Consider the following 24,363-nt stretch of genomic DNA (forward strand, 5'->3'; position numbering starts at 1 on the left):
CCGCTGGGATTACAGGCATTCACCACCATACCCAGCAACATGTGAGAATTATTAAGGTTAATATTCTAGCTTGTGAATTTGATACTAATCTGTGTCCCTCTGAGTATTTAGCCCCCCGCCCCCTTTTTGGTACTGGTTAACCCAGGGGCACTTAACCACTGAGCCACATTCCCAGCGACAGGGCCTCGCTCAACTGCTGAGGCTGGCTTTGAACTTGCCATCCTCTTGCCTCAGCCTCCCAAGTTGCTGGGTATTTAGCCTATCTTTTGAAAATATTTCAGCAATTATGTAGTTAATTTTTATAAGCTTTCTTGTTTATTGGAACACTTTTAATAGAGGTAATTCACAAATTTTTAGTTTTCATTATTCTGGTAACTTTGGAGGTTAGTGCTGTTTCTTGAGTTTGTATTTCTCTCACAAGTTCTTAGTTTCCTTCAGGTAGCAATCCTCAGATTCTCTCCCATAGTTACCCATCCAAGTCTAGAGTCCAGGCTCCATAATGCAGCTAGACGTTTCTTCTCCCCTGGGAATCCTGCCAGGTCAGTGCAGTTCCTATCAGTGACTGTGCCTGGTTGGGGGACAGACTTATGATGAGTGTGTCCTATGAAAATTCTCTCTGCAGATAGCTGCACTTAGTTTTGCTGTCAGGATCTAAGAATGAGAGGTGGCTCAGCTATTCCACCATCCTTCAATTTCCTTGCCAGCCCCTTGTTTTTCTTCTTCCCTGTGTTTCTGATTTTGCATGCTCAGGAGATGCGGTGGGAAGCCTCTTGCTCTGGAGTTCTTTTTGTTGCCTTAGCAGGGCTGTGGGCTTCCTGAGCTCTTGGAGGCTGGCTGCCAGTCCTCTCTCACTGTTTGTCTCTTCTAAAATGCTGATGTTACCCTTCTCGTTTCTACAGTGTCTGCCATTGATTTATTTTTACATTTGTTACTTGAAAGAGATTTTAAGAGAAGAAAAGTAAGTAGGGTATTTTTATCTTTCAGGTCTAAACTAAGTCATAATGCAGCATTTGTGCAAATACCCATTGGTTTGGAGGGTAATTTTCGAGGAATTATAGATCTCATCGAGGAACGCGCCATCTTTTTTGATGGAGACTTTGGGTAAGTGCTAAAAAGACACTCTTTGTTTTTTTTTTTTTTTGATACTGAAGATTTAACCCCTGGGCATTCAGCCACTGAGCCACATCCCTAGCCCCTTTTTTTTTGTTTGTTTTTGAGACAGGGTCTTGTGAAGTTGCTTGGGGCCTCACTGAGTAACTGAGGCTGTCCTTAAACTTATGATCCTCTTGCCTCAGCCCTTTGAGCCACTGGGATTGCAGGCGTGCGCCTCCGTGCCTAACTAAAAATATATCCTTATGTATACTTTAGAAAACACCAAAGTGGCAAGAGTATGCTCTTTAAACGTACAGTAAACATATTTTAGAAACGTGGCTGGAAGAATATTCTCCAGAGGGACTATATTTTAGTTCCTTTGGTCCTGGTTTTCTCGGTGTGCATTCTGACAGAGAGCATGTTAGGTTTCGGGCAACTGCTCCAATCATGTTGCTACATGTGGGTGCTTTCAGGGTGAGCGCTTCTGGGTTGAACTGCTAGTGTCTCTTTCCCTCTAGTTCATTGGTCCCTTCATTCACTCATGCTGTGGACTTAAAAGGCAGCATTGCTGTGTCTTGGGTGTTGTGGTAAAAATAGGGAGAGATAAGGATTGTTAAGTATTTGCTGTACCTGCTTCATGGTATTACAAAGGTAAAACAGTTCATATGTGAAAACTTACAATTGTGTGAATGTGGTTTAGGAAATGCAAGAAGCAAGTTTATAACTTTTTTTCCTTCATGTGGTGCTGGAGATGGAACCCAGGGCTTCATGGATGCTGGGGAGGCCCTATGCCACTGAGCTATATCCCAGCCCTTTTTATTTTATTTAAGGCAGGGTCTCACCAAGTCACCCAGGCTGGTCTTGAACTTGGGACCCTCCTGCCTCAGCTTCCCAAGTAATTGGAAGTACTGAATGTGTGTGCCACTCTGCCCAGCTTGGTAGCTTTTCCATGTTGTATTTGTTTAGTCAACATTTCAGTGACTTCTGCCTGCACACTACTGTCATTTTCCAGTGGTTATCACATCCTAGTATTCATACAAATCAAGAACTCATTAAAACAGGTAGCCTGGGTTCACCTCCAGAGATTCTGATTTAGTAGCTCTGGTGTTGGGGTTAGAATTTGTATTTTTGGAAAGTTCTCAGGCAATGCACTACTGTATTGCTACAGATCACACTTTGAGGATACAGATCTGGTGATATGGAGAGTCATGTGTTCTGGGGAGCAAGCCCGGTAGGGGGTAGCTTCTCCAGAGCTGCTGCTGCTTGAGGGACCTCCTCCTTCTGCTGTGAAGTTAGAATCACAGGTCTGACAGGTAGGGGAGTGACACTGCGATCCTGAACTGTGAACTCTGTCCTCATCAGCCAGCTTGTAGGCAGGAAGAGGATACAGGCTGCCCAGAAAAGAAGGTTCCTCTCCCTATGTGACAGCTAAGTGAGGATGGCTGCATTGACCTGTCATCCTTAACATAAGGCCCAAGGTTCTGTTGCTATTGCTTTACAGTCCAGCTTTTTTCATGGCAGGGACTCAGAAAGGCGTTTTTGAATGAGTGAAGGAGTCCACTTCCTAGAGTTTGCAAGGAATTATCAGGTAGCTGTTTCTCAGGTAGAGGTCCTTTTGTGTTCTTTTACATCAGAATGACAGGTGGGGCTTCTCAATGTGCATGGGGTGTCTGTCTGTCAGAAGGTGCAGGGAAGGCTGAAGTCTGTGGAGCCTGCCTGGATGAAGGAGTCAAGATCCAAGGCTGTGAAGGGTGTTCTTCAGGATGTTAAGGATTATTTTCTAACTGTAGTTATCTTTTGTCTTAAAGAATGTGTTTTCTTAAAAGCTAATTATTTTTGCATTAATTTTTATATTTTTTATAAACACCTTGAAAAACTTTCAGACTGTTGTTAAATAAGCAAATACGGTGACTTTGCAAGTTTTTTTTTTGTTTTTTTTTGGTGATTTTATCTGCTTTGCGCCTAGAGTGGAGACAGGTCTCAAGATGGAAATATGCCATGTTGTCCCACCTTACTTACTACAAACTGTAGTCAGGGTTGTTATTTTTAAAAAAGGAGTAGAGTGAGATCTCTAATCCTGCTTGCTAGAGAATGTGATGTTCTGATAAACAAGTTTATGGTTTGTAGGATTTTCAAGAGCTCAGATGGACTTCAAACATAAAAATCAAGATTATGTACTTTCCAGTTAGGATGCAATAAAATGGGTTCTGTAACTACATTGAAAAGAAGTTTAATGTTTGCTTTAGTTGATACATTTCCAAGTGATTGTTTTGATTTTATAGTATATACTCATTTTGGATTTCTAGAATGAGGTCAGACTAGTTTGTATTAAATTGGGAAGGATTTTGCGTTATATCATTTAGCATAATCTTCTGTAAAATTTTGCTGACATAAAAGTAGAATTGATCTCTATTAAAAAATGAAGGGTTTTTTCCGTCATTATAGTGGACTATTTTAAATGTTGGCTCCTCTATGTGCTAGTTGTGCAACCCTGAGCAAGTTGCTTTGCTGTTTAAAGTACCTTTGCCCACTATTCTGAATGAATTTTAAAGACATATTAGTCATATTTGCTGATTGAATACAAATATATCATGCTTTTCCTTACCTATAAAAAATGTATTAGCCATTAATTATATCTTCTCAATGGTGCTTTGTATGTTTAACTGAATACCATTAAAGTACTAAGTGAAACGTTTCTTTTCTCAGTCAGACTGTTCGATATGGTGAAATTCCTGCTGAATTGAGGGTTGCTGCAGCAGACCACCGGCAGGAGCTGATCGAATGTGTTGCCAACTCAGATGAGCAGCTTGGGGAGCTGTTCCTAGAGGAGAAAGTCCCCTCCATCTCTGACTTAAAGGCAAGTTCTCTCAAAATAATTCTTAGCCAGGTGTGGTGGCCCTCATCTGTAATCCCAGCAACTCAGGAGACTGAGGCAAGAGGACTGCAAGTTCAAAGTCAGCCTCAGCAACTTGGTGAAAAGGGCTGGGGATGTGGCTCAGTGGTTAAGTGCCACTAGGTTCAATTCATGGTTCCAAAAAGAAAGAAAGGATCAATATAATTCTTATACTAGCAGATAGGGTTTTTTCCTTCTTTTTTGGGGGGAGGGCACATGATGCTTTTATGCACAGGTTTTATTAACAAGATATGAGTGAAATTTATTTAACATATCTGCTTCCTTGAACAGTATTTGGCATGTCATATTACTTTTTTTGAAAGTAGCTAGTTGTGTAATGTCTTCAAATGAGAAAGGGGTCATAATTTGTTCTAGAAAAAAGATACTGAAACAGTCAACCTCTTGGCTATGTCCTTATTAAAAAGAGAAAATAAATATAAAAAAGTTATAGCAGCAGGGGCTGGGATTGTGGCTCAGAGGTAGGGTGCTCTCCTAGCACACGTGAAGCACTGGGTTCGATCCTCAGAACCATATAAAAATGAAATAAAGATATTGTGTCCACCTACAACTAAAAAGTAAATATATTTTTTTAAAAAGTTATAGCAGTAAGACAGGTTAAGATATGAGGTTGCTAAGTATTAACAGGTCATTCTTGGTAGTAACACTGCTGTAATATTGGGAAACATTGCATGAAGCCTTATTATTTCCTTCACTTGATTGTTAGCTCTATAAAAATAGGGAGATTCTTGTCTATGACCGATAATCATTTTTTGAATAAACATTCTCCAAAGCAGATATATAAATGGTCAGTACAAGAAAGGATGCTAAACGTTACTGATCATTAGGGAAATGGAAATCAAACAGCAATGAGATTCCACTTAATACCCATTAGGATGGGTCTTATTCCAAGCAGTACAAACTAAATAAGAGCTGCTGGCAAGGATGTGGAGGTTAGAACCCTTGTGCACCACTGCGGAAAATGGCATGGCGGTTCCTCAGAAATGAAAGACAATTACTATTTGATCCAACAGTTTTCCTTCTGGGGGTATATCCGAAATAGAAGGGTCTCAAGCAGTTATATTCAGTCACTGTAGCTGCACTCCTGAAGTGCCAAAAGGCAAAATATTCCATATGTCCTTTAGTGAATGAGTGATAAACAAAATGTGGTATTTTTTTAGATCTAAAAAGAGTGAAATTCTGGAGGTTGGGGATATAGCTCAGTTGGTAGACTGCTTGCCTCGCATGCACAAGGCCCTAGGTTCAATCCCCAGACACACACACACACACACACACACACACACAAAAGAAAGAAATTTTGGTACATGCTGCCACATGGATGAGTCTTGAAAACATTCTAAATGAAATAAGCCAAGTTGCAAAAGAACAGATAGGTTGTCATTCCACCTCTATCACAGCAGGGCTGGTGGGAGGGTTAGTGGGGAGTTACTGTTTCATAGATATAGTTTCAGTTTGGGATAATGAAAAAGTTCTGAAGATGGATGGTAGGGATGGATGTATGACCTGGTGAGTGTATGTAATGCTGCTAAGCTATACACTTGAATATGGTAAAAGTGGTAAATTTCATCTTATGTAGGTTTTACTACAACTTTTAAAAAGACTGAAGTTAGTTTTCCCCAAAACTATTAAAGTCTATTAAAGGGCTCTCTGGGACCACTCCCAGGGTCAGTGATTCACTAGGACTTACAGGACTCAGCACATAGTCATCATTACTGTGACTTTTCCTGTGAAAGGGTACATAGCAAATTCAGCCCAGGAAAATGGCACATGAGATGAAGCCATGGGTAGCCAACAGTGTCCTCTCCCAGTGGAATTACCCAGGACTGCTGAGGTCCTCTGGCACGGGTGTGGCCATTAGGGAAGCTCGTTAGAGACAGGGTGCCTTGCATAAACACCTTCTACCTAGCTCATACCCATAACTCAAATTTCCATAAAGAAAACAAGTGTTTAGCACACACCATGTTGTGCACAGCAAATCATTCTTGCCAGTTCTGAGAATGGTGAGGACCCTCCTGAAATCCGAGTTCCCAGAGAGCAGGCATAGGCCAGCCTTGCAGGCAGCCTTTGCCGGGAAGGCTGTGGTCCTGTTGACTCTGCTGCACAGTGTACATGGTGTCCTCTGTTTCCAGATTGTGGTAGGATGTGCTACCAAGAACATGGAGAGGCAGCAGTGATTCTTAAGAAAACAAGCACTGGGGAAAACAGACTTTGTTGGGCATGTTTCAGTCTCTTTGTTTCTATTTACCTACCACTCTCATGTGTTTCTTTGTTCTGTAGATGTAAAGTAAGTATGGTAAGATGGCCTTATGTCCGTACTTGTATATTTGGGGCAAGTGGGGAGTCAAAGATGTGACCTGGTAGCTCATGGTAGCTAATGTAGCCTAAGTAGTTAGTGACCTAACAATTTCTGGTTCCTAACAAGAGCAGAAGTGAGGCTTTCAGACAGTTTTCAGCCATAATTGCCTCTTTTTATACCCTCTTTTATTGTGCTCAGCTCTTGTGCTGCTTTTCCTTGTAGTAATGTTTAGAAATCATGTCTGTACATGTTCTCCTTGAAGTGTCTTGGGGTAACCAGTTCTGTGTTTTTTTTGTGACGACTAAGAAATGATTGCATGCTGCCATATTTCTGCCATGGCGATTTGCAACCGCTGCACTCTTGGCCTCTTCCAGCTGCTAGAGCTAACACTCCACCACGTCGCCTTAGAGCAGCCCTCGCTCAGCCTGCAGAACACCTTTATTGGGCTTGCACAAGGGGTGGGGGAGGAGTCCTTTTTCTAGAGTCTGCTACTATCCTGTTCATTTATGAGTGGTTTGTACAGTTTTGTTTTCTGTGCATATTCAATTTTTTAAAAATAGATATTACTTTCATACAGTTTAATTAAAAAAGTATATTCAAAGGCTTTTAGTAAAAGCCCTTCTGTCTTCTCCGATTTGCCCAGTTCTCTGTGCCTCCTTAAAATAGGTTACCTGCGAATAGATCTTTTTTTTTTTTTTTGCATATGTATTGCCTTTTCCTCTGTTTTACACATTTATTAGTATACAGTTTGCATTGATCTAATTTCTATGTGTACATACTTTTTTGCCAAATCACAAGTTGATTAAAAAAATTAGTGATTTCAGGAATGTTAAGTGTGAAAAAGGGAATTATTATTATTGTATTTTGACCTTAAGTTATAAGTTATTGGGGCCTGGTTTTGGTCTCCACTAGAGTCAACACTCTTCTGAAGAGTGTCAGTTCACTTTATTCATTTATTGGTTTGTAATTGCCCTGAAGCACAAAATGAAATGTTAACATGAATGAATCATTAATTTTCTTTCATTTTTTGAAGCTTGCAATCCGAAGGGCTACTCTAAATAGATCATTTACTCCTGTCTTCTTGGGAAGTGCCTTAAAGAACAAAGGAGTCCAACCTCTTCTAGATGCGGTTCTAGAATATCTCCCAGATCCATCGGAGGTCCCGAATTATGCTGTTCTCAATCAGGAGAAGTAAGTCTTGGCACTTGGATCTTAATTTATGCAAAAACTTCAGACCCTAAGAATGAGTCTTCTAGTCACATTTATAACTTTGTTTCATAATTTGCAAAAATTGATCACAGTTCTAGTTGGGTAACAATTTTGGGATATAGAAAGATGTTTGCTATTCAAGTTCCTATCATGTTTGTGAGTTAGAAGTACCGTCTGTCTCTCAAGCTTTATATTATTAGAAGATTTTCTCATTTGAGACCAGCTCCTTTTAGCTCTTCTCTCTTTCTCTCTCTCTCTCTCTCTCTCTCTCTCACTCACTCACACACACACACACACACACTCTTTTTTGTTGTCCTGCTAGGAAACAAAGCCAGGGCCTCATGCATGCTAGGCTTGCGCTGTGCCTCTGAACTACATCCCTATCCCAGTCAGAACTAATTTTAAGAAATATTTTTAAGAAATAAACTTTTTTTAAGCTCTTATTTATTATTTTTCTTTCTGTATCAAACCTTTTCAGTTTTTTAGTGTACTCCGGTCCTATCTCTATGTAGAAACTGAGCCCTAAGTACTTAATTCTTACTGATCTCTTTCAGTAAAATTTTATTGTGGGTGAGGTCAGAAATGTCATGTGTGCTTTTTTCTTGGATAATACGCTGATAAAATAAATTTGAAATATTTTACTCCATAGATTTATATTTATTTTATTTTCAGTGACTCAAAAGAGAAAACCAAAATCTTAATGAACTCCCAAAGGGATAACTCCCACCCATTTGTAGGCCTGGCTTTTAAACTTGAGGTAAGTTGCTTTCTAGTGTATTTAACTTCTGTCAGTAGGAATTTTATTTTCTTTTAGGCTCTATTCCTATCACAAAATGACTCTATACCTCATATGAAAGATTTGGAAAACAGGAAAAGTAGAAAGAACAAATAAGGAATTTCAGAAGTTCTTGGGTTGACAGTCCCGTGTTTTTAGAAGCATTTCCTCTCGTTGTGGTTTAAAATAATAGATTTTTTATGTATCATACTACTTTATAACTTTTGTTTTCATTTAACATCATAATACATATGACCCATGTTTCTATAAATAGTTTAAACATTTAAATTTTTTTTTTTTGTTTTGTAGATGGACAGAATGACTTTATTTTTATGTGGTGCTGAGGATTGAACCCAGTGCCTCAAACATGCTAGGCTCTACCACTGAGTAACAACCCCAGCCCTTAAAAGTTTAAACACTGGGGCTGGGATTGTGGCTTAGCGGTAGAGCACTCACCTAGTATATGCGAGGCCCTGGGTTTGATCCTCAGCACCACATAAAAATAAATAAATAGAATAAAGATATTGCACCCAACTGCAACTAAAAAAATAAATATAAAAAAAAGAGTTTAAACATTTAAATGGCAACTTAATACTCTTAGATATACTATCATTTGCTTAAAATTTTGTAATTATTGCACATTTTTGTTTCCAGGCTTTCATTGTTGTAAATAACAGTGGGTTTGCTTTTGGGAATCTGTCCTCAGGAACTCATGAAGGGTCATGTGCTAATATTAGCTCTAGTTTGCTCACATCTTTGTTGATAAAATAGAACTCTTAGAAGTAATTGAAAATGCAGGAATTCTAGTTCAACTAATAAATTGAGGTATATCTTTACTGTGAATATTACTCAGACTTTAAAAATTGTGTTTAGATGCATATTTTTTGACATGGAAAGATGTCACCACTGATGGACCAGTATTTTATATATTGTTCTTAAATAAAATCCATGCTTTATTCAAATGTCCTTGGGTTTTGCCTATGTCCTATTTCTATCTCAGTGTCCCATCATGTGTCCTACGTCTCCTTAGGCTTCTCTAGACTGTAACAGCTTCTTAGACTTCTCTTATTTATGACCTTGCTATTTCTGAGACGTGCTAGTCAAATGCTTTGTAGACTGCCCCCTGAGTTTCTTTAGTGATTAGATGGGGGTCATATGTTTATAGGAGGATGACTGCAAAGATAGAGTGTCATTCTTGTCACATCACATTAAGGGCACAGACTGTCACCATGGCTTGTCATTGTCTATGTTAGCTGGGGTAGGGTTTATCAGGTTTCTCTGCTACCAGTTGATTCTTTGCTCTTCTTACTGCACTCTTTAGAAGAAGTCCCTCTCCGTTCACACTTTGGGGTGGAAATTACCCTCTACATCTTTAAGAGAATAGAATCTACATAGGGTGGTTGGAATTCGGTATGGGAGACTTGCTCTTCTCCCCCATTTATTTATTTATTCAGTTGGTCACTTATTTTTATTGGTATGAACTTAATGGATATTTACTTTGTACTTGAAGTTATAATCCCTAATATGTTATTTTTGTTGCTCAGATTGGCCAGGCTTGGCCATAGGGAGCTCTTGCACTTGGCTCCAGTGTCCCCTTCCAGTGTTTTGTTGTGTTGAACACTTCCTGACTTCCTGTCACTGCAGGGTGCTTCAGGCTTGTCTTGTATATTCCATGCCCAGCCCTAAAAGCAGCCATTTCTCCAAGGAGTCCTGTTTCCTTTTTCTGGATAGCAGTATTAGAATCCAAGGCTCAGTGCTAAATGTGTTTTTGTTGGGGTATTGCTTCTGTTCTTAATATTTTTAATGGGGAAAATACTGGATAGGCTGCAAGTGTTAAAAATAGTTTAAGTAATTTTAAATTAAAATGTAACATTGCAGTGAGAAGTTTTCCTAGAAGAGTAATTACTGAATTCAACTTACAAAAAAATCTTAATATTTAATGTATTAGTTTATATTACCAGATTGCTTCAGATTGCTTTCACACTCTCAGAATTTATGGTTATTTCAGTGACTATAGTACAGAGTATTATGATTTTATTGATTTAATTAATGAAAAATCATGTAGTGTTCATCTTGCGCTACTTCCCACTGACAAAGAACTCTCAATGGTATATTTACAATGCAGTTAGATTTTCTCTTTTCTAATTGTCTTTTTGTTTTGTCTATTTTTTTCTTATTGGAGTCACATGTGTTATTTATACCAGCTTTCTCTAATGAAGTTGATTTTTTAAAAAATAATTAGCAGTTTAAAATTTATAGTCAAATATATCAGTCTTTTTCTTTAGTCATTCTATCATTTTTAACATTAGAAACCCTCTTCTTTGTATATATTTTGTCAGTGTTTACTTTTGTTTCCTTTGCTTTCTTATGGTTTTGTTTTTCCATTGTTGATCCTGCTAGAATTTGGTTCTGGTGTATGTTGTGAGTTAGATTTTAATGTATCTCTTCTGACTCCAAATAGAAACCAGTTGTCTAGTTGCCAGTTTATGAACAATTCTGTTCTTTCTTTTCCACTGATTCATCATGTTTCCTTTATCATCTATTGACAAACATTTAATATTTAAATATTTATATTGTACCTTATGGACTGTTAAGTCTAATTGTTCTGATTCTGTACTTTTTGAGCACTTAGCATTTTTATATTAGTGAAGGTTATTTTCTTTTTACCATAGTTTTGAAAAATTTGTTTTTAACTGAGTGAATTTTTAAATCATTACTCAAATTTTAAAAATCTACAGTGGTGTACACCTGTAATCCCAGCAACTAAGGAGGCGAATCAGGAGGATAACAAGTTCAAAGCCAGCCTGGGCAACTTAGATTGTTTCAAAATTTAAAAATGGCTGGAGCTATAGCTCAGTAGTAGAGCACTCTTGATACAGTTCCTAGTACCAAAAATCTAAATAATAAACTAAATTTTAAAGATCTGTTTGGATTTTATTGCTATAGTATTAAGCCTGTAAATTAACTTAGTAAAAACTGGCAGCTTTTAAATATATATTTACTTGGTCAGTGTTAGTGTACTCAGTCCTTTCACAGAATTCTTGTGTTTTTTCCATGTGGTTACCAAAGGTGTCTTTAGATATGTAGTATGCTCCTGCCATTTATGGTTTTTTTAATTGTTTTTTCAGTAATTATGCCTCATTTCTGTTTCCTGTCTTAGAGTATTAAACTGAACTTAAGAAATAATATTAGAAGGCAAAGGTGTACTTCCTTACATAAACAAATTTCTTTGCTAATAACCTTTATTTCAGAGGAAATATAAAAAGTATTCTGGGTTATGATACCAAAAGGTGGATCAGCAGCAACCATTTAATATCTTTTGTTTTCCAAGCCAGTGTCATGTAATTTGAGATGATAAACTGATATGTATGTAAGATGGGCTACTAAAATTGAAAGTATTTGCAGGTAGCTGAGAAGTTTTTCTCTTGATTTTGACTCTTACGTTTCTCTTTATTCTTCTACCACACCCCATCTTGACTTCTAGGCGGGTCGATTTGGACAGTTAACTTACGTCCGCAATTACCAGGGGTTGCTACAGAAGGGTGACACCATCTACAACACGAGAACCAGAAAGAGAGTGCGGGTGCAGCGGCTAGTGCGCATGCACGCTGACATGATGGAGGCAAGTGAGGGGTGTGCACCATCCATGTGGAAGCAGTCAATTATGCTGGCGCCCCCGCCCTGTTAGGAAACAACCTCTGGTTGAATACACGCGTCTTCCTTGCATGTGCTGTCTCTGAAGGAGTGTGCTGCTGTAAGCCAGATAGGCAGGTGTGGGGCTTGTTGCCTGCCACTGGTTGTGAGTTTCTTCCATGGCCAGGTTGCAGTGAAAGGACAGGTTGTTCCCTAGGACTCCACACAAGGTGCAGCACTCTCCTCATGAGCAGCAGTGAGGGTACTAGGTAGGCATTTAGGACAGCAGAATGTAGTTCCTATAGATCAGTGAGGGTTGCACATTCATGTGATTTTCCACATGGTTCAGTATGTTCACTTTCTGAAATGTGGTGGTATGAAAGACCTGTTTAACCTTAGAGCTTTCAGTCTTGTTGTAGATCCCCTTGCAGGGCCATGTGGTCAAATCTGCTCAGGGTCGAGTCTGGGTCATTGACTTTGGGCTTGAGTTGGCTCTGAATCTGTCCTAGTCTTCTTAGTCCTTCTGGTTAGGGCTTGGCAGAAACCCCGAGTACATGAGGTTGCACCCACTCCCACTCTTCCACCGTCCAGCCCTGTGTTCCTGGAGAAATTCTTCAGTCTAAGCAAAATCTTAGGAATTTTGGGGGAGGGGCCATGACTTTTATCTCTCTTGGGAAGAGGAATAGGCTGACTTGAAGTCGGAAATCTCTGCTGCTTTGTGAGATAGGCAGCAGGGGGCAGGCTGGGAGGATGAGTGCTTGTCATAGCCTTTTCAAGAAAATACATACCCCTCTGTAGTCATCAAAGCAAGACGCAAGGCTGCATCACCACTCCATAGCTGTTGTGTATGACTGTCAATCTCAGAGGAAATTGCTAGGAAGCGTGGCAGCTGGACTTGGTTCTTAGCCTTCCTGTGTTTTTGACTGATCGCCTCTGTGAGAAATTTAATGTATTTTTAGTATAGTGTGCTCCATTCGCTTCCTTTGTTTGCAAAACTTCCTTTGCAGTTTTTCCTTGTACATGCCTGTTTTTATGATCTCATTGTCTAACTTTGGTAGCACAGATAGTACATGCTTTTTAACTTTTTTTTTTTTAATATTGTTAGTTGTAGATGAACACAGTATTATTATTTTGCTTATTTAGTTTTTTTATGTGGTGCTGGGGATCAAACCCAGTGCCACATGCATGCTAGGCAAGTGCTGTACCACTGAGCCACAACCCCAGTTGTTTTTTAAAAATAACTTTAGAATTGTGAGGCACAGTCACTAATTGAATACTTCAGATCCTTCAGGTGATGAAGCCATAGCTCTGAGTTTTCCATTAGGGGGAAAATCTTGTCTGTTGAGGTGTACTTAAGTAAAGACCCTGTAGAAGCTGTCTTGGCATGATTGGTGGTTGGTGCTGCATGGGTTACTCTCTGCAGAAGGAAGTTCTGCTTTGTTTTTCTGTAGTTTTTCTTGTGCAGTTACTTTGTAGTTGTGTCTTGATTTGTATTGCTTCTTTTCTCAGGATGTTGAGGAAGTGTATGCTGGAGACATCTTTGCCTTGTTTGGCATTGACTGTGCTAGTGGAGACACGTTCACAACCAAAGAGAACAGTGACCTTTCTATGGTAAGCTCTTCCATTTCAAAGCTTTTTATCATTTGCATGCCAGAAGTCTGTGTTTTTTAAAATTTTTTTTAGTTGTAGATGGACACAATATCTTTATTTATTTTTATGTGGTGCTAAGGATCGAACCCGTTGCCTCACACGTGCAAGACAGGTGCTCTACCACTGAGCCCCAGCCCCTGTTAAAGGAGGAAATGCTTATTTGGGGGCTCATGGTTTCATCATATTAGTGAATAGCTTTATTAATATATTACATTAATATATTTCCCTTTTTAGCATAAAAACCAACCAAGATATAAATTGTCTGGCTAAAGATGTTGTCTGGTGTTTGTCCTTTTGTAATGTAGCACATTAAATGAATCCATCCTGTACTGTTTAATACAGTTTTTGAATTTTTCTCTGTTCTATTAAAAAATATTTTAGGAGTCAATTCATGTTCCTGATCCTGTCATTTCAATAGCAATGAAGCCTTCTAACAAGGTAGGAGTTTGATTTAAAGTTCATTATATCACAATAAAAACTTGAGATCTTTTTTTAATTTGTACTGGAATACACATTGTATCTTGTGATAAACAGCAGTCCTAATGGTCTGTTTCCTCTTTTGATATTAAGATTTTCTTTTTAAATTTATCAGTGTGATGGCAATAATTCCTCAGTATTTTTTAAGAAAATGGTGGTATTTTAATACTCACCAGACTATTTTATAGCTCTTTATTATGTCATAGTGGTTGATGTTCCTTCTTGCATTCTTAAAATATGGAAAAATGGGAAATAAGAATATTTGTCCTGAGTTTTAGTGAAACCCATTGTAAAGTACGTGTGCATGTTGGGTAGATGTTTTAGTCAGCTTTTTCACTGCTGTGACCAAAAGAACTAAAAAGAACAGTTAAAGGAGGAAATGTTATTTGGGGGCTCAAGGTTTCATAGGTCTCAGTACATAGACTGAGACCATACTTCACCTGTTTGAGAAATCATGAGGTTTTCTAGTTCTTTTCTCAGTGTAGAAAAGAGAAAGTAGAGGAGGCAAGAAACATGAAATGGTTGCCTATTCCCAGAGACTCCAGGAGGTGCAGCCTTTCCTCCTTCCTAGTAAATGTCATAATTTGTTCCAGGTGTTTTGCTGAGATTGTCAAAATTTCCCTTTGGAAAAGTGAGGTTAGAAATGAAACATATTATGCGTTTTCATCCCAAAGTCCAGAGTTTATGTAAAACATTTGACCGGATAATTCAAATGCATCCATAATCCAAATTTTTTTGGAGTTGTTTATATGTTTAAAAGTTGGAAAAGTGTCTGCTTGCTGGAGTAAATTATTTCAAACCAAATAATGAAGTGTCTGCATTAAGCCATGAGACATCGTCGGTAGGAAGTGGGTAGGGGGCACAGATAGTGCAGCAAAGATGCTTCCACTGTGCTGAGAGTATTTGGCTGGTGCAGGGAAAGGCAAGAGACCAACCTGATCCCTAACCTGGGATTTAGTCCCAGTCTTGCCACGAACCTGACCTCTCTGTACATAGTTCCCTCCTCTGTAAAAGATGAATAGTTCTGTCTTTCAGCATCAAGGATAGGTTTAAGATAATGTGCAGAATGCATGCTTCAGCTCCAGGCATGTGGGAAACAGTGGCTGTGAATACTGGCAGTGTGGCGCGTGTTTTCTGTTGCTGTCATAAGAGGTTGCCACAAGCTTAGTAGCTTAAAGTAACACAAATGTACTCTTTACAGTCCTCTAGGTCAGAGACTGACACGTTCTCAGTGGGCTAAGTTAACCAAACAGGGCTGTGTTCTTTTTGGAGTTTCTAGGGTAGAGTATCTTGCCTTGCTTACTCAGGTTGTGGGCAGAATCCAGTTCCTGTGGGTATATTATTGGGGTCCCCATTTCCTCTGTCATCTGAGGACCATTCTTAGCTTCTAGTGACTGCCTACCTTCCTTGACACATGGCTTTCTTTCATCTTTAATGCCTGCAGCAGTGGGTTGAGTCCCTCTTGTGTTTAGCTTTCTGCCTCTTCTTCCATACTTCATCTTACCCAACCTCCTTTCTGCCTTCCTCTTCCATTTTTAAAGGTCTTCATGATTACTTTACTCCACCCAGGTAATTCACAACAATTTCCCTATTGTAAGTTCTGCAACCTTGATCACATCTTCAAAATCCTCTTTGCCATGTGAAGTAACATATTTACAGGTTGGGAGGATTAGGGCATCTTTGCAGATCTGTTATTCTGCTCACCATGTGGAATTACATCAGGGACTAAAGGTGCATTTTACTGTATCCAAGCAGACTATTTTGAAAGGGGGAGTCTCAGTGTGCCGTTCACCTTACTATTGGCCTTAACAGTCAGTCAGTCCTCCTGAATCTATGAGAGAGTCTTGGTAGATATGCTGAGTGTTTTCTTTTGATGTGTAGCATTTCTAAAATGTAACAGAAGTCTCTTTCCACTTAATGAGTAGCTTTACACATGTGAAGTTTTTGCAGTGTAATAGGAAAGGGCATAGAGTTAAGTCTTGGACTCCTGTTCTCTGTCTTGGCATGAAGAGAGAATCCTATTAGCTGGTTATTCACTGATGTCTGGCTGTGTGGTGTTCAATCTCATATTTTTTAAAAAAGGCATGGAATAGAGCTAGGTAAGGGTTATCTTTATTTCTTAACTGCTGGCATATTTGATTTCATTCAGTAATGTTCTTTCAAAAAATACCATTGCTCATTGTGCTCTGTAAAACACATGACTTTTCTTCCTTCTTTTAAAGAATGATCTGGAAAAATTTTCAAAAGGTATTGGCAGGTTTACAAGAGAAGATCCCACATTTAAAGTGCACTTTGATAATGAGAGCAAAGAGACTATTGTATCTGGAATGGGAGAATTACACCTGGAAATCTATGCTCAGGTATGACTAACCAGGAAGTTAAGTGGGGTAATGTAATTACTGTTAAGTCAGTAATGCTCAGTATAATGACTGTAAACTCCATGCTTCTCCAAGTTTCACTCTGGTTTGTATCCACATGTGGTGTACAGTTTCTTCCACTGTGTATCAGTTATTTTTTTGCTTTCAGTTGTTCAGTATTGTGGAGTTCTAGAATTGGGGCTGAGAGGATTTGCAACAAGATTATCCATCTAGGTCAAAAAATTTCTGGTCCTAGCCTTGGGAGACTACTGGCAGTTGTACCCACTCTTTAGGCCATTTCTTCTCAAGTCCGTGCTTAAAGACCATTGTAGGATAGTTAAAGAATGTTCCTGGGAAAGGTCATACATGTACATGTAAATGAAAGCAAAAGATATGTCACTGGAAATTATGGAGTGACCATTTCTTTGAAGCTGAGGTAGAAAATTCTGACAGAAAAATATGGAATAGTGGTGAGATTTTAGCAGATAAATTAATTGGCAGTAAGTATAAATTAAGCATTAAATATCACATATTTAATCCTTAATGAGACACTGCAGTGATTTAAGATCTGTTATATTTAAGTGAATGCTACTCGGATGTTTAAGCTGCTTAGGATTTTTCTTCAGTTCATTTTAAAAATTTCATTATGCCAAAAAAAATAATCTTCCCCCTCCCTTTTTTTTTTTTTTTTAAAAAAGAGAATGGAAAGAGAATATGGCTGCCCTTGTATCACAGGAAAGCCAAAAGTTGCCTTTCGAGAGACCATTACTGCCCCTGTCCCGTAAGTATGCAATGTAATCATACACTGTGAGAGTGAAACTGTAACTTAATTATGAGATGTACAAAATCATTATTGGTATAAAGACATTTTTATGTAGTAGTATTTTTTATTATGGAATCGGTACAGTTCTATACTGTAAGCATGACATTATATAGAATGGTACTTCAGGATTTGTTTGGCTCCCCCAGGCCAGATTCTAGTGAGGACTGACTTGCACATCATTAATAGACATGTCTGCACTCCATCTCAATGGAAGGGTCTTTTTATTCCAGCTGTGCTTCCTTTGGGAGACGATTGTCATGTTTTACTTTTGTCCCATATTGTGGGTGCCAGAGAACTTGCATTTGCCAGGGGATAATCTCCTAGAAGTAAGGAAAAGTAGTGGTATGATAAATTTTAGAGAACAATTCAGAAGATACAGTGGGTTTAGACTTTGTTGGTGACAACACAGTCTTCATGAGGAATAGCAAAAAGCAGGCTAGATTGCTACAAATATAATCTGTTTCAGCCTAGTCCCTGTCTGAGTCTACACAGATTCTGAGTTAGATATAGAATTAATAAAACCTACTGTGGCTCTGAAAGACATGGAACAGACAAGTGATATTGTACCTGCGATACGATGTCATGAAGCAGGATGATGTAGTCTAGTTCAATGAAGTCATCGTTCCTTTGCTGTGATAAACAAAAGCCTGGTGTTTAAAACTGCAGCTTTAATTTTAAAATGAGCTTTGATTATTAGATGATTATAATATTCCCACTTAGGTTAAAAAAAAAAGGTGTCATGATTTATTTCAGTTGAGCCTGACAAAAAGTAGTCTTCTAAATAAGCATTCTGTCAAACTATATTTTAAAGTCATGATTATTCTATTTGTTACTCTAAAAGTTGTTTGTATGTTTTTACCTTCCATGTTATGGTAGCCACTTAGCCTTATTCTGTGTAGCTTATTACTTAAGAACCTTTAGTGTTTCTGTTGTTGATAAAATTATCACTTAAGAGAAACCATAGCAATGAATGTTCACATTAAGAAGCCAATTTTTACGATAGAGATTCTCTTCTAGAAAATGGGAAATTGTAATATATAATCAGTGTGGTCATCTCATTTTATAATTAAACTTTTGTTCCATACTCTTTATTATTTTGGGAATAAAAAGTATTTATCAGCCACACAGAACTGCTGTGCTTGCACAGTTTAAAACCATCACCAGAGATTTGCTGTGCCATACATGTCTCTGTAAGGCTTAGGAGTGACGTGCTGAGCCAAGCCCTAGAGTCCAAGGTGCAGCACAGCTCCTGGGGCTCCTTTGTTTAAATGTGGTTGTCAGTGTGGCCTAGGGTCAGATAAGAGCATACTCTTCTCTCTTCGTAGTGTCTTCAAGTAATCCTTCCTTTGACAGTATCAGCAAAGAATAGTGCATACATAAGGGTTTTTATATGTTGGATCTTAATAAGTAAAGATAGATAATATATAGAAAGTAAAGCTGTGATTAAACCCCTCTGTTGAGATTTTCATTAATACTTTAAAAATCATCATTTGGTGAAGGGTTTCAGGAGTTTGTTGTTTTTGTTTTTTGTCAAACTACCAACATTGTCTTGTACACATATTACTAAAGACTTGGCTTGAAAAATCACAGTAATGATTTTAGGACTCTCTGTACCTGGAGTCAGTTACTGAAGCTTAGGTACCCTTATGGGAATGTTGTAAGCAGGGTTGATGTCTGTGAAATCTGTTTCTCAAAATGTTGTGCTATGTAGGCTGGGCTTTTGGCATTGACTCTGAGTACTGTAATTGGGCATCTTGCCCTCCAGTGCCCATAGTTGCCTAAAGTGGTTACAAAAGCCTGCAGAGAAAAGGTGCTCCAGCTGCCTCACAGTTTGTTGCCAGCAAGCTGAAACAAGTCAGCAGGGAAGTCCTTTTCTCTCATAGAGCTGACTCAAACTGTTGTGGCTTCTTTGCATTCTGTGTTTCTTGATTCCCATTAGGTTCTAGTTGAAATTTTTCTCTTCTTAACCACTTAATAAAGCTAAAATCAAAGAATTTATTCATAGATTTTTTTAAGATCTAGAAAGATGTACTTCTTAATAGATGTCATATCACACGTAAGGAAACATAAGGCTAGCAACAGGATGTGAGGTTGTAAAGTGTGACTAAGTGGGTTATGAAAGAAAACTGCAGCAAGCTCAGGAGCAAGTAGTGGAATTATTTGAGAGGCAGTACAGCAGGCTTCACAGAGACTGCAGTGCTTCTGCTCTTCAAGCTGAGCCTTGGGGAAAAGGCCAGACATATCTCTTAAGTACCAGTGGCACCAGCATTCAGCAGAGAACAAAAGCAGAGTCCAGGATAGTGCACAAGTGATGGGAACATGAATTTTGGTTGCTAAAGGGAATAACGTGTATTGGGTGCCAAACTGTTCTTGAGAGCTCAGCTTCACGTGACTGCCATAGAAGGTGGTTCTGAGAACCTGTGCATAGCACGTTAAAGACAGTCATTGCAAGGATTTGGGTGCCTGGGGTTCTGTCTTGCTTCTACTAATAAAACTCTACAGACCTTTTTGCTCAAGAAGAGGGTTTGAGTGAAGCATCAGAGCTATATTTCAAGCCAACATGAAAGGTGAAGAACCATCACGACTGCGGTGCCTTGGGAAGGTGCAGTCTAAGTACTGCTCATTACGAGACCCTTGACTTTGCCTTGCTGCTGTTATGCTTCCTTGTCAGCATGTGCCCAGGGAATGCAGACTAACCTGGCACTGGGAAGAGGAGCCCAACTTTGGAGGCAAAGGGGGCCTGTGGTTTGCGTCTGTTGGCCAACCCAACCACGTGACTGGTTCGGTTGCTGTTCTTTGGATTCTTCCTACAACTCTTTATATTCTCTAGTCAGGATTGACTTCTTCAAAACATCAGCTTCACTATGTTAAATGCAAAATGACTAGAATACTGTCCAACTGTGAATTGCAATACTTTTAGTCAGCATTCATCCTGCCAATAATGTGCTTTATAGAGAGTACTTACCACTTGCTTGACAGTTTGAATTTTGGCCATTTTATAACATGTGTTTTCAGTAGAATTCTGCCATATTATATAACCACAGGCAACCCAGGCTAAGTGCCGAACTGGATTCATTTGTGGAGATACATTTCCGAAACTGTCTGGTGGGGAGACATGAGAAATGTAATTATATCATATATACAGTTCTAACCTTTGAAAAAATCTAGATTTTTTAAGTCTTAGTTTTCTTCAAATTTGTGCAGAAAATAATTAAGCCATGGATCTCTAAAGTTCCAAGGCTTCTTTTTTTTGTTGGCTTCATTGGAAATTAATCTTGTTGTCAAAGCCAGGATATTTCCAACATGGTTAACATCTGACAATTTTGAGCATAGAGGTTAATCTTAACATTTTTTTCTATGTCCTATATATACCTGGGATATTTTGTGCTTCTAGTGGTTCCTTTGTGGACTTGAGTCTTTGATAGAATGTATTATCCTCTTCATCTGGACTCTTCCCAGTTTCTCCTTCAAATGTGAAGGAGACTTCTGGTGCAGTGCCATGTCCCACTGGAGGGTAAAGTACTTCAGCTGTGCAGTTCACTGTGACTTGCTGTTGGAAACATGTTTGCAAAAGATCCGGATGTAGAGATGGCATAAATTACTGATTATTCTGTGAGATGGCTTTAGAGCATCAACCCTAAAGGGGTTTCAGACTTGACCCAGAGTGCCTGATTTCAGAGACATCTAATTGGGCCTATCCTATTCCTTTTCTAAAGTTAACAGGCAAGTACCCTAAAGTGGATTTTTTAATTACAACTTTTAAGTATCACAATCTTACAAATCCTAAACCTAAAGCTTTGAGTATATTTCAGTATTAATGGAGTATCCATTTGTGAGATCAGATTTTAATCTGGATTTATATACCAACCCAACACTGGTTACTTTTTAAGTTTTTCCACTACTCTTAACATCCTGCTCCTGAAATAATTTCCTTTCAAACACAGATAAAGCAGTGTGTGTCTAGATATAAAATTAAAAGATTGCAGCACTGAATTATGCTTTGAAAAGCTGTCTTTGTCTAGTAGCTCAAATACTGTTTAATGAATTTCCTTATTAGTCTGTATCTCTTCATAATTAGACTCAAAAAAGAGCAGGGTTTTAAAAATTCCAAGATGGTTATGGTGCAAATTGCAGTTTCTTTTAAATTTTCTAAAATAATTCGACACATGTATAATTATTTAAAATTTCTCTGCCCCACAAAGGGCCTTAGCAGTGGTATCAGTTGGTCACTGTGTTGCTCGTGGATACCTGAAAGCACTTGCCTGCCTTCTCTAAATGCTGGCAAAAGGACTGGAAAGTAAATGACTTCACTCAGCCATGTTGGACATAAACTCAGGCTGCCTGTGAGCATGTAACTTCTTAATATATTTGAACTGAAGTATAGTCTGTTTTCTAAATAGTTCAGTAGAAATAATTCAGGATGTATATCAGAATACACAAAGATAGTAAATTTTGGAGTAAGCTTACAAAGCTGGCCCTTGTAAGCTTTGACCATATGACTAGATGGTCAGTGTTTACAAAAGGAGTCAAGGATCTCACAACAATTTAAAAAAAGTAAAAATCTAAAATGCTATAGATTTGATCAACACAGATGATTTTAAATATTCAGAATAACATTTATACAAAAGGATATTTCACTTTTTAAAACTTTTTTTTTGTTGTAGACACAAAGCCTTTATTTTATTTTTATGTGGTGCTGAGGATTGAACCCAGTGCCTCACACATACTAAGCAAATGCTCTGTCAACTGAGCCACCATCCCAGCCCCTTCACTTACTTTTTGTGTCATTTCTTCCACAGAAAATTTAAGGTGGTACTTGTGTCCTCTTCCTGGAATATCCTAAATTTAAGAAAATGTGTAAAAAAGAAAATAAGTCAAATAGTCACATTTTTAGGAAATGCATTCTTCTTTAATGGGGAGAGGAGGGCTGGCTGGTGAGGGGCATGATTAAAGCCATGCATCTTGAGAGAGGCATGTCACCAGTTAACATTTAATTGAGCAGATTCTCTGTCCAGTCTGTTTGGATTAGGACAAGGGTAGAAGAGAAGTATACAAATAAAAAGGGCACAGCTCACTTTTTAATCATCATCAGACTCCAACCCCTAGATCTGTAAAATTTAATTCTCTACATAAATAATTTTCAAAGAGCTTTTAATCTAAAGATGACAAATAGGATATACCTTTTAAAAGACTTTTCATAAAGCCCATGGTGCCCTCCGAGTCAGTGAACATGGATTCCATGTTGAGGCAGATTACTGCAGTGTTTGGAGACTCGCTGTACTTAAGTACTGTTTTAACTTGTGTATTAGTGGCCCTGCAAAATGGTACTTCAACAGTTTTTTACAGGAGTAAGACAAACATTTAGATACTTGTCAGTCAAGAGACAGATTAGGAGTTTACCCTACTTGTACTATCTGTTGCAGTTTTGGAGTAGAATCTATTCCCTGTCAGCTCTGAAAACCATCAGTGGTTAAAAATTATATCTGATAAATAAAAATGAGGGACTACCCAAATATAGTAAGGTGGGCATGCTGCAGCTTCGAGCATCCTCCAGTTGCACCCTTCAGCCCGGAGCAGCCCAAAGGCAGCCATGTAATGTGATGGTGGTTACCTCCAAGCTCAGCTCAGAGGCTTTTCTTTTCTGACTTTGGAGGTCAGCTTCTTTTGCTCTTGGTGTTCCCCTTCATTTTGGTCAAAGGGTCTAATAAGGATTGGTCTTACAGTTTAGGCAGTGGAGTCCTTTGGAAGGTAGATTAGCAGATAAGAAACAGTAGCAGTTTTAAGATTTTTTTTTGAATGATTTCTATGGTGTCCCCTAGGGAAAGTGTTAAAGTCAGCTGTAATTCCCTATTTCCTTGTCAGGGTGGGCACTGAAATGGTATTGGCGTTTCTCCCTTACCAGGAAGAGAACGAACGAAGGGACTGGAGCTTAGACTACCCCAGGAACGTTAACTTGGGGGCTAGAGGGCCCAGGCCTGCACCCCCGCAGTACCCACCTCCAGGCTCCCTCATCCTGGGTCTGCCCCAGGGACACCTGGCGGTTCCTGCGCAACTCACCCCTCTCGGGACTCGCTCCTCACTACCACTCCAGCGGGTCCCACCTTGCCCACCCGACATCTGGCTGGGTCCTGTTGGACTCACCTCCAAGCGGGCCTCCTCCACCTTCTGCACCAGAAACACCTGGTGGGGGGTTCCGTGCTGGTAGTTGATGCAGCTCTCGGCCACCGAGACCGCCCTGGAGGCCGCGTAGTGTTCTGGCGGAATCTCCATGTTAAAGCAGCTGCCTGGACCCAGCTCTGTGCTGCAAGGTTCTGCCTTGGCTGGGCTGGGCGCGCGGCGCGGGCGCTGCCCTCTACTTCCTCCCCGCTTAGGAGGCTGCCGTGGCCCCGCCCCTTGGCCTCGCCCGCCCAGCGGCTGCCAGGCCTGCGCCGCCTGCAGGCGGGAGGAAGGGAGTTGGGGCGCTAAGGGCTGCGGGGACTTGGTCTCTCCTAAACCCTTAGGCAAACAGGGCTCTCTGGCCTTTGCGTTGCTGGGGCCTCTTAAGTAGTCTGCGTCTAGATATAAAATTAAAAGATTGCAGCACTGAATTATGCTCTGAAAAGCTGTCTTTGTCTAGCACTCAAATACCATTTAATGAATTTCCTTATTAGTCTGCAACTCGTAAGAATTAGACTAAAAAAAGAGACTGTCTGCCTGCTTTTCTTTCAGATTAGAGCACAACTTTCTTAATACAGCAGGGCCTTACATAGGGCAGGTTGCAGAGGTGTCACAGGTAGTGTGATTTGCGCCTTCTTTCTCAGTTTTCTGTGGGGTTGGATCAGGTCTAACCAAATTCAAGTATGAGAGACTACAAATTATAGAATTAAACTGGGGACTAAGTAATTTGGATGGGGGAGGGGGAGATGCACCTGCACTCCACTCCTCCTTTGCTGATCTTAGATGAGGTTTTCGATACAACACCATGCATCTGACTCTAATCACTTTGAAAATTTTGCTCTGAAACATACCTAAAAACTGAACACAACAGACTGCATTGAAGTAGCTCTGACAAAAGTGAGGTTTCACAGCTGCTTCAACAGGAGAGCTTTTAGAAGGCAGTGAATTTCCACTATCCAGTTTTTTGAAATTATTCCTTTTGCC

The 24,363-nt window shown here is 39.3% G+C and overlaps 2 protein-coding genes across 2 annotated transcripts in view; one reads left to right on the plus strand and one right to left on the minus strand.

Moving 5' to 3' along the window:
* Gfm1 (G elongation factor mitochondrial 1) overlaps positions 1–24,363 on the plus strand; it is a 40,943-nt gene that overhangs the window by 4,156 nt on the left and 12,424 nt on the right. The window contains exons 5-13 of the mRNA XM_046431808.2: positions 985–1,101; positions 3,799–3,949; positions 7,333–7,490; positions 8,181–8,265; positions 11,768–11,905; positions 13,426–13,527; positions 13,948–14,004; positions 16,266–16,403; positions 17,099–17,181. Coding sequence (XP_046287764.1) covers positions 985–1,101; positions 3,799–3,949; positions 7,333–7,490; positions 8,181–8,265; positions 11,768–11,905; positions 13,426–13,527; positions 13,948–14,004; positions 16,266–16,403; positions 17,099–17,181 — 1,029 coding nt within the window. The remainder of the gene's footprint in view (positions 1–984; positions 1,102–3,798; positions 3,950–7,332; positions 7,491–8,180; positions 8,266–11,767; positions 11,906–13,425; positions 13,528–13,947; positions 14,005–16,265; positions 16,404–17,098; positions 17,182–24,363) is intronic.
* On the minus strand, positions 17,251–23,593 carry Lxn (latexin). Its single transcript, XM_046431809.2, has 6 exons — positions 23,365–23,593; positions 22,000–22,062; positions 20,596–20,773; positions 20,189–20,325; positions 17,791–17,853; positions 17,251–17,543 (listed from the first exon to the last, which is right to left on the minus strand). Exons 1-6 carry the CDS (start codon positions 23,491–23,493, stop codon positions 17,445–17,447), a joined length of 669 nt encoding a protein of 222 aa, XP_046287765.1. The 5' UTR covers positions 23,494–23,593; the 3' UTR covers positions 17,251–17,444.

This window comes from Marmota monax, unplaced genomic scaffold (assembly GCF_021218885.2).
Source record: "Marmota monax isolate L192 unplaced genomic scaffold, Marmota_monax_Labrador192_F-V1.1 WCK01_AAM20220418_F8-fsc00022, whole genome shotgun sequence".
Taxonomy (NCBI): Eukaryota; Metazoa; Chordata; class Mammalia; order Rodentia; family Sciuridae; genus Marmota; species Marmota monax.

Coding starts and splice junctions, on each gene's coding strand:
- Lxn (XM_046431809.2), bottom strand. CDS start 23,493: ATGGAGATTCCGCCAGAACACTACGCGGCCTCCAGGGCGGTCTCGGTG. Junction 20,326..20,595: donor AGAAGCACAAAATATCCCAG/GTATATATAGGA, acceptor TCTCCCCACCAG/ACAGTTTCGGAAATGTATCT. Junction 17,544..17,790: donor TTCATGACATCGTATCGCAG/GTACAATATCAC, acceptor CCTTACTTCTAG/GAGATTATCCCCTGGCAAAT.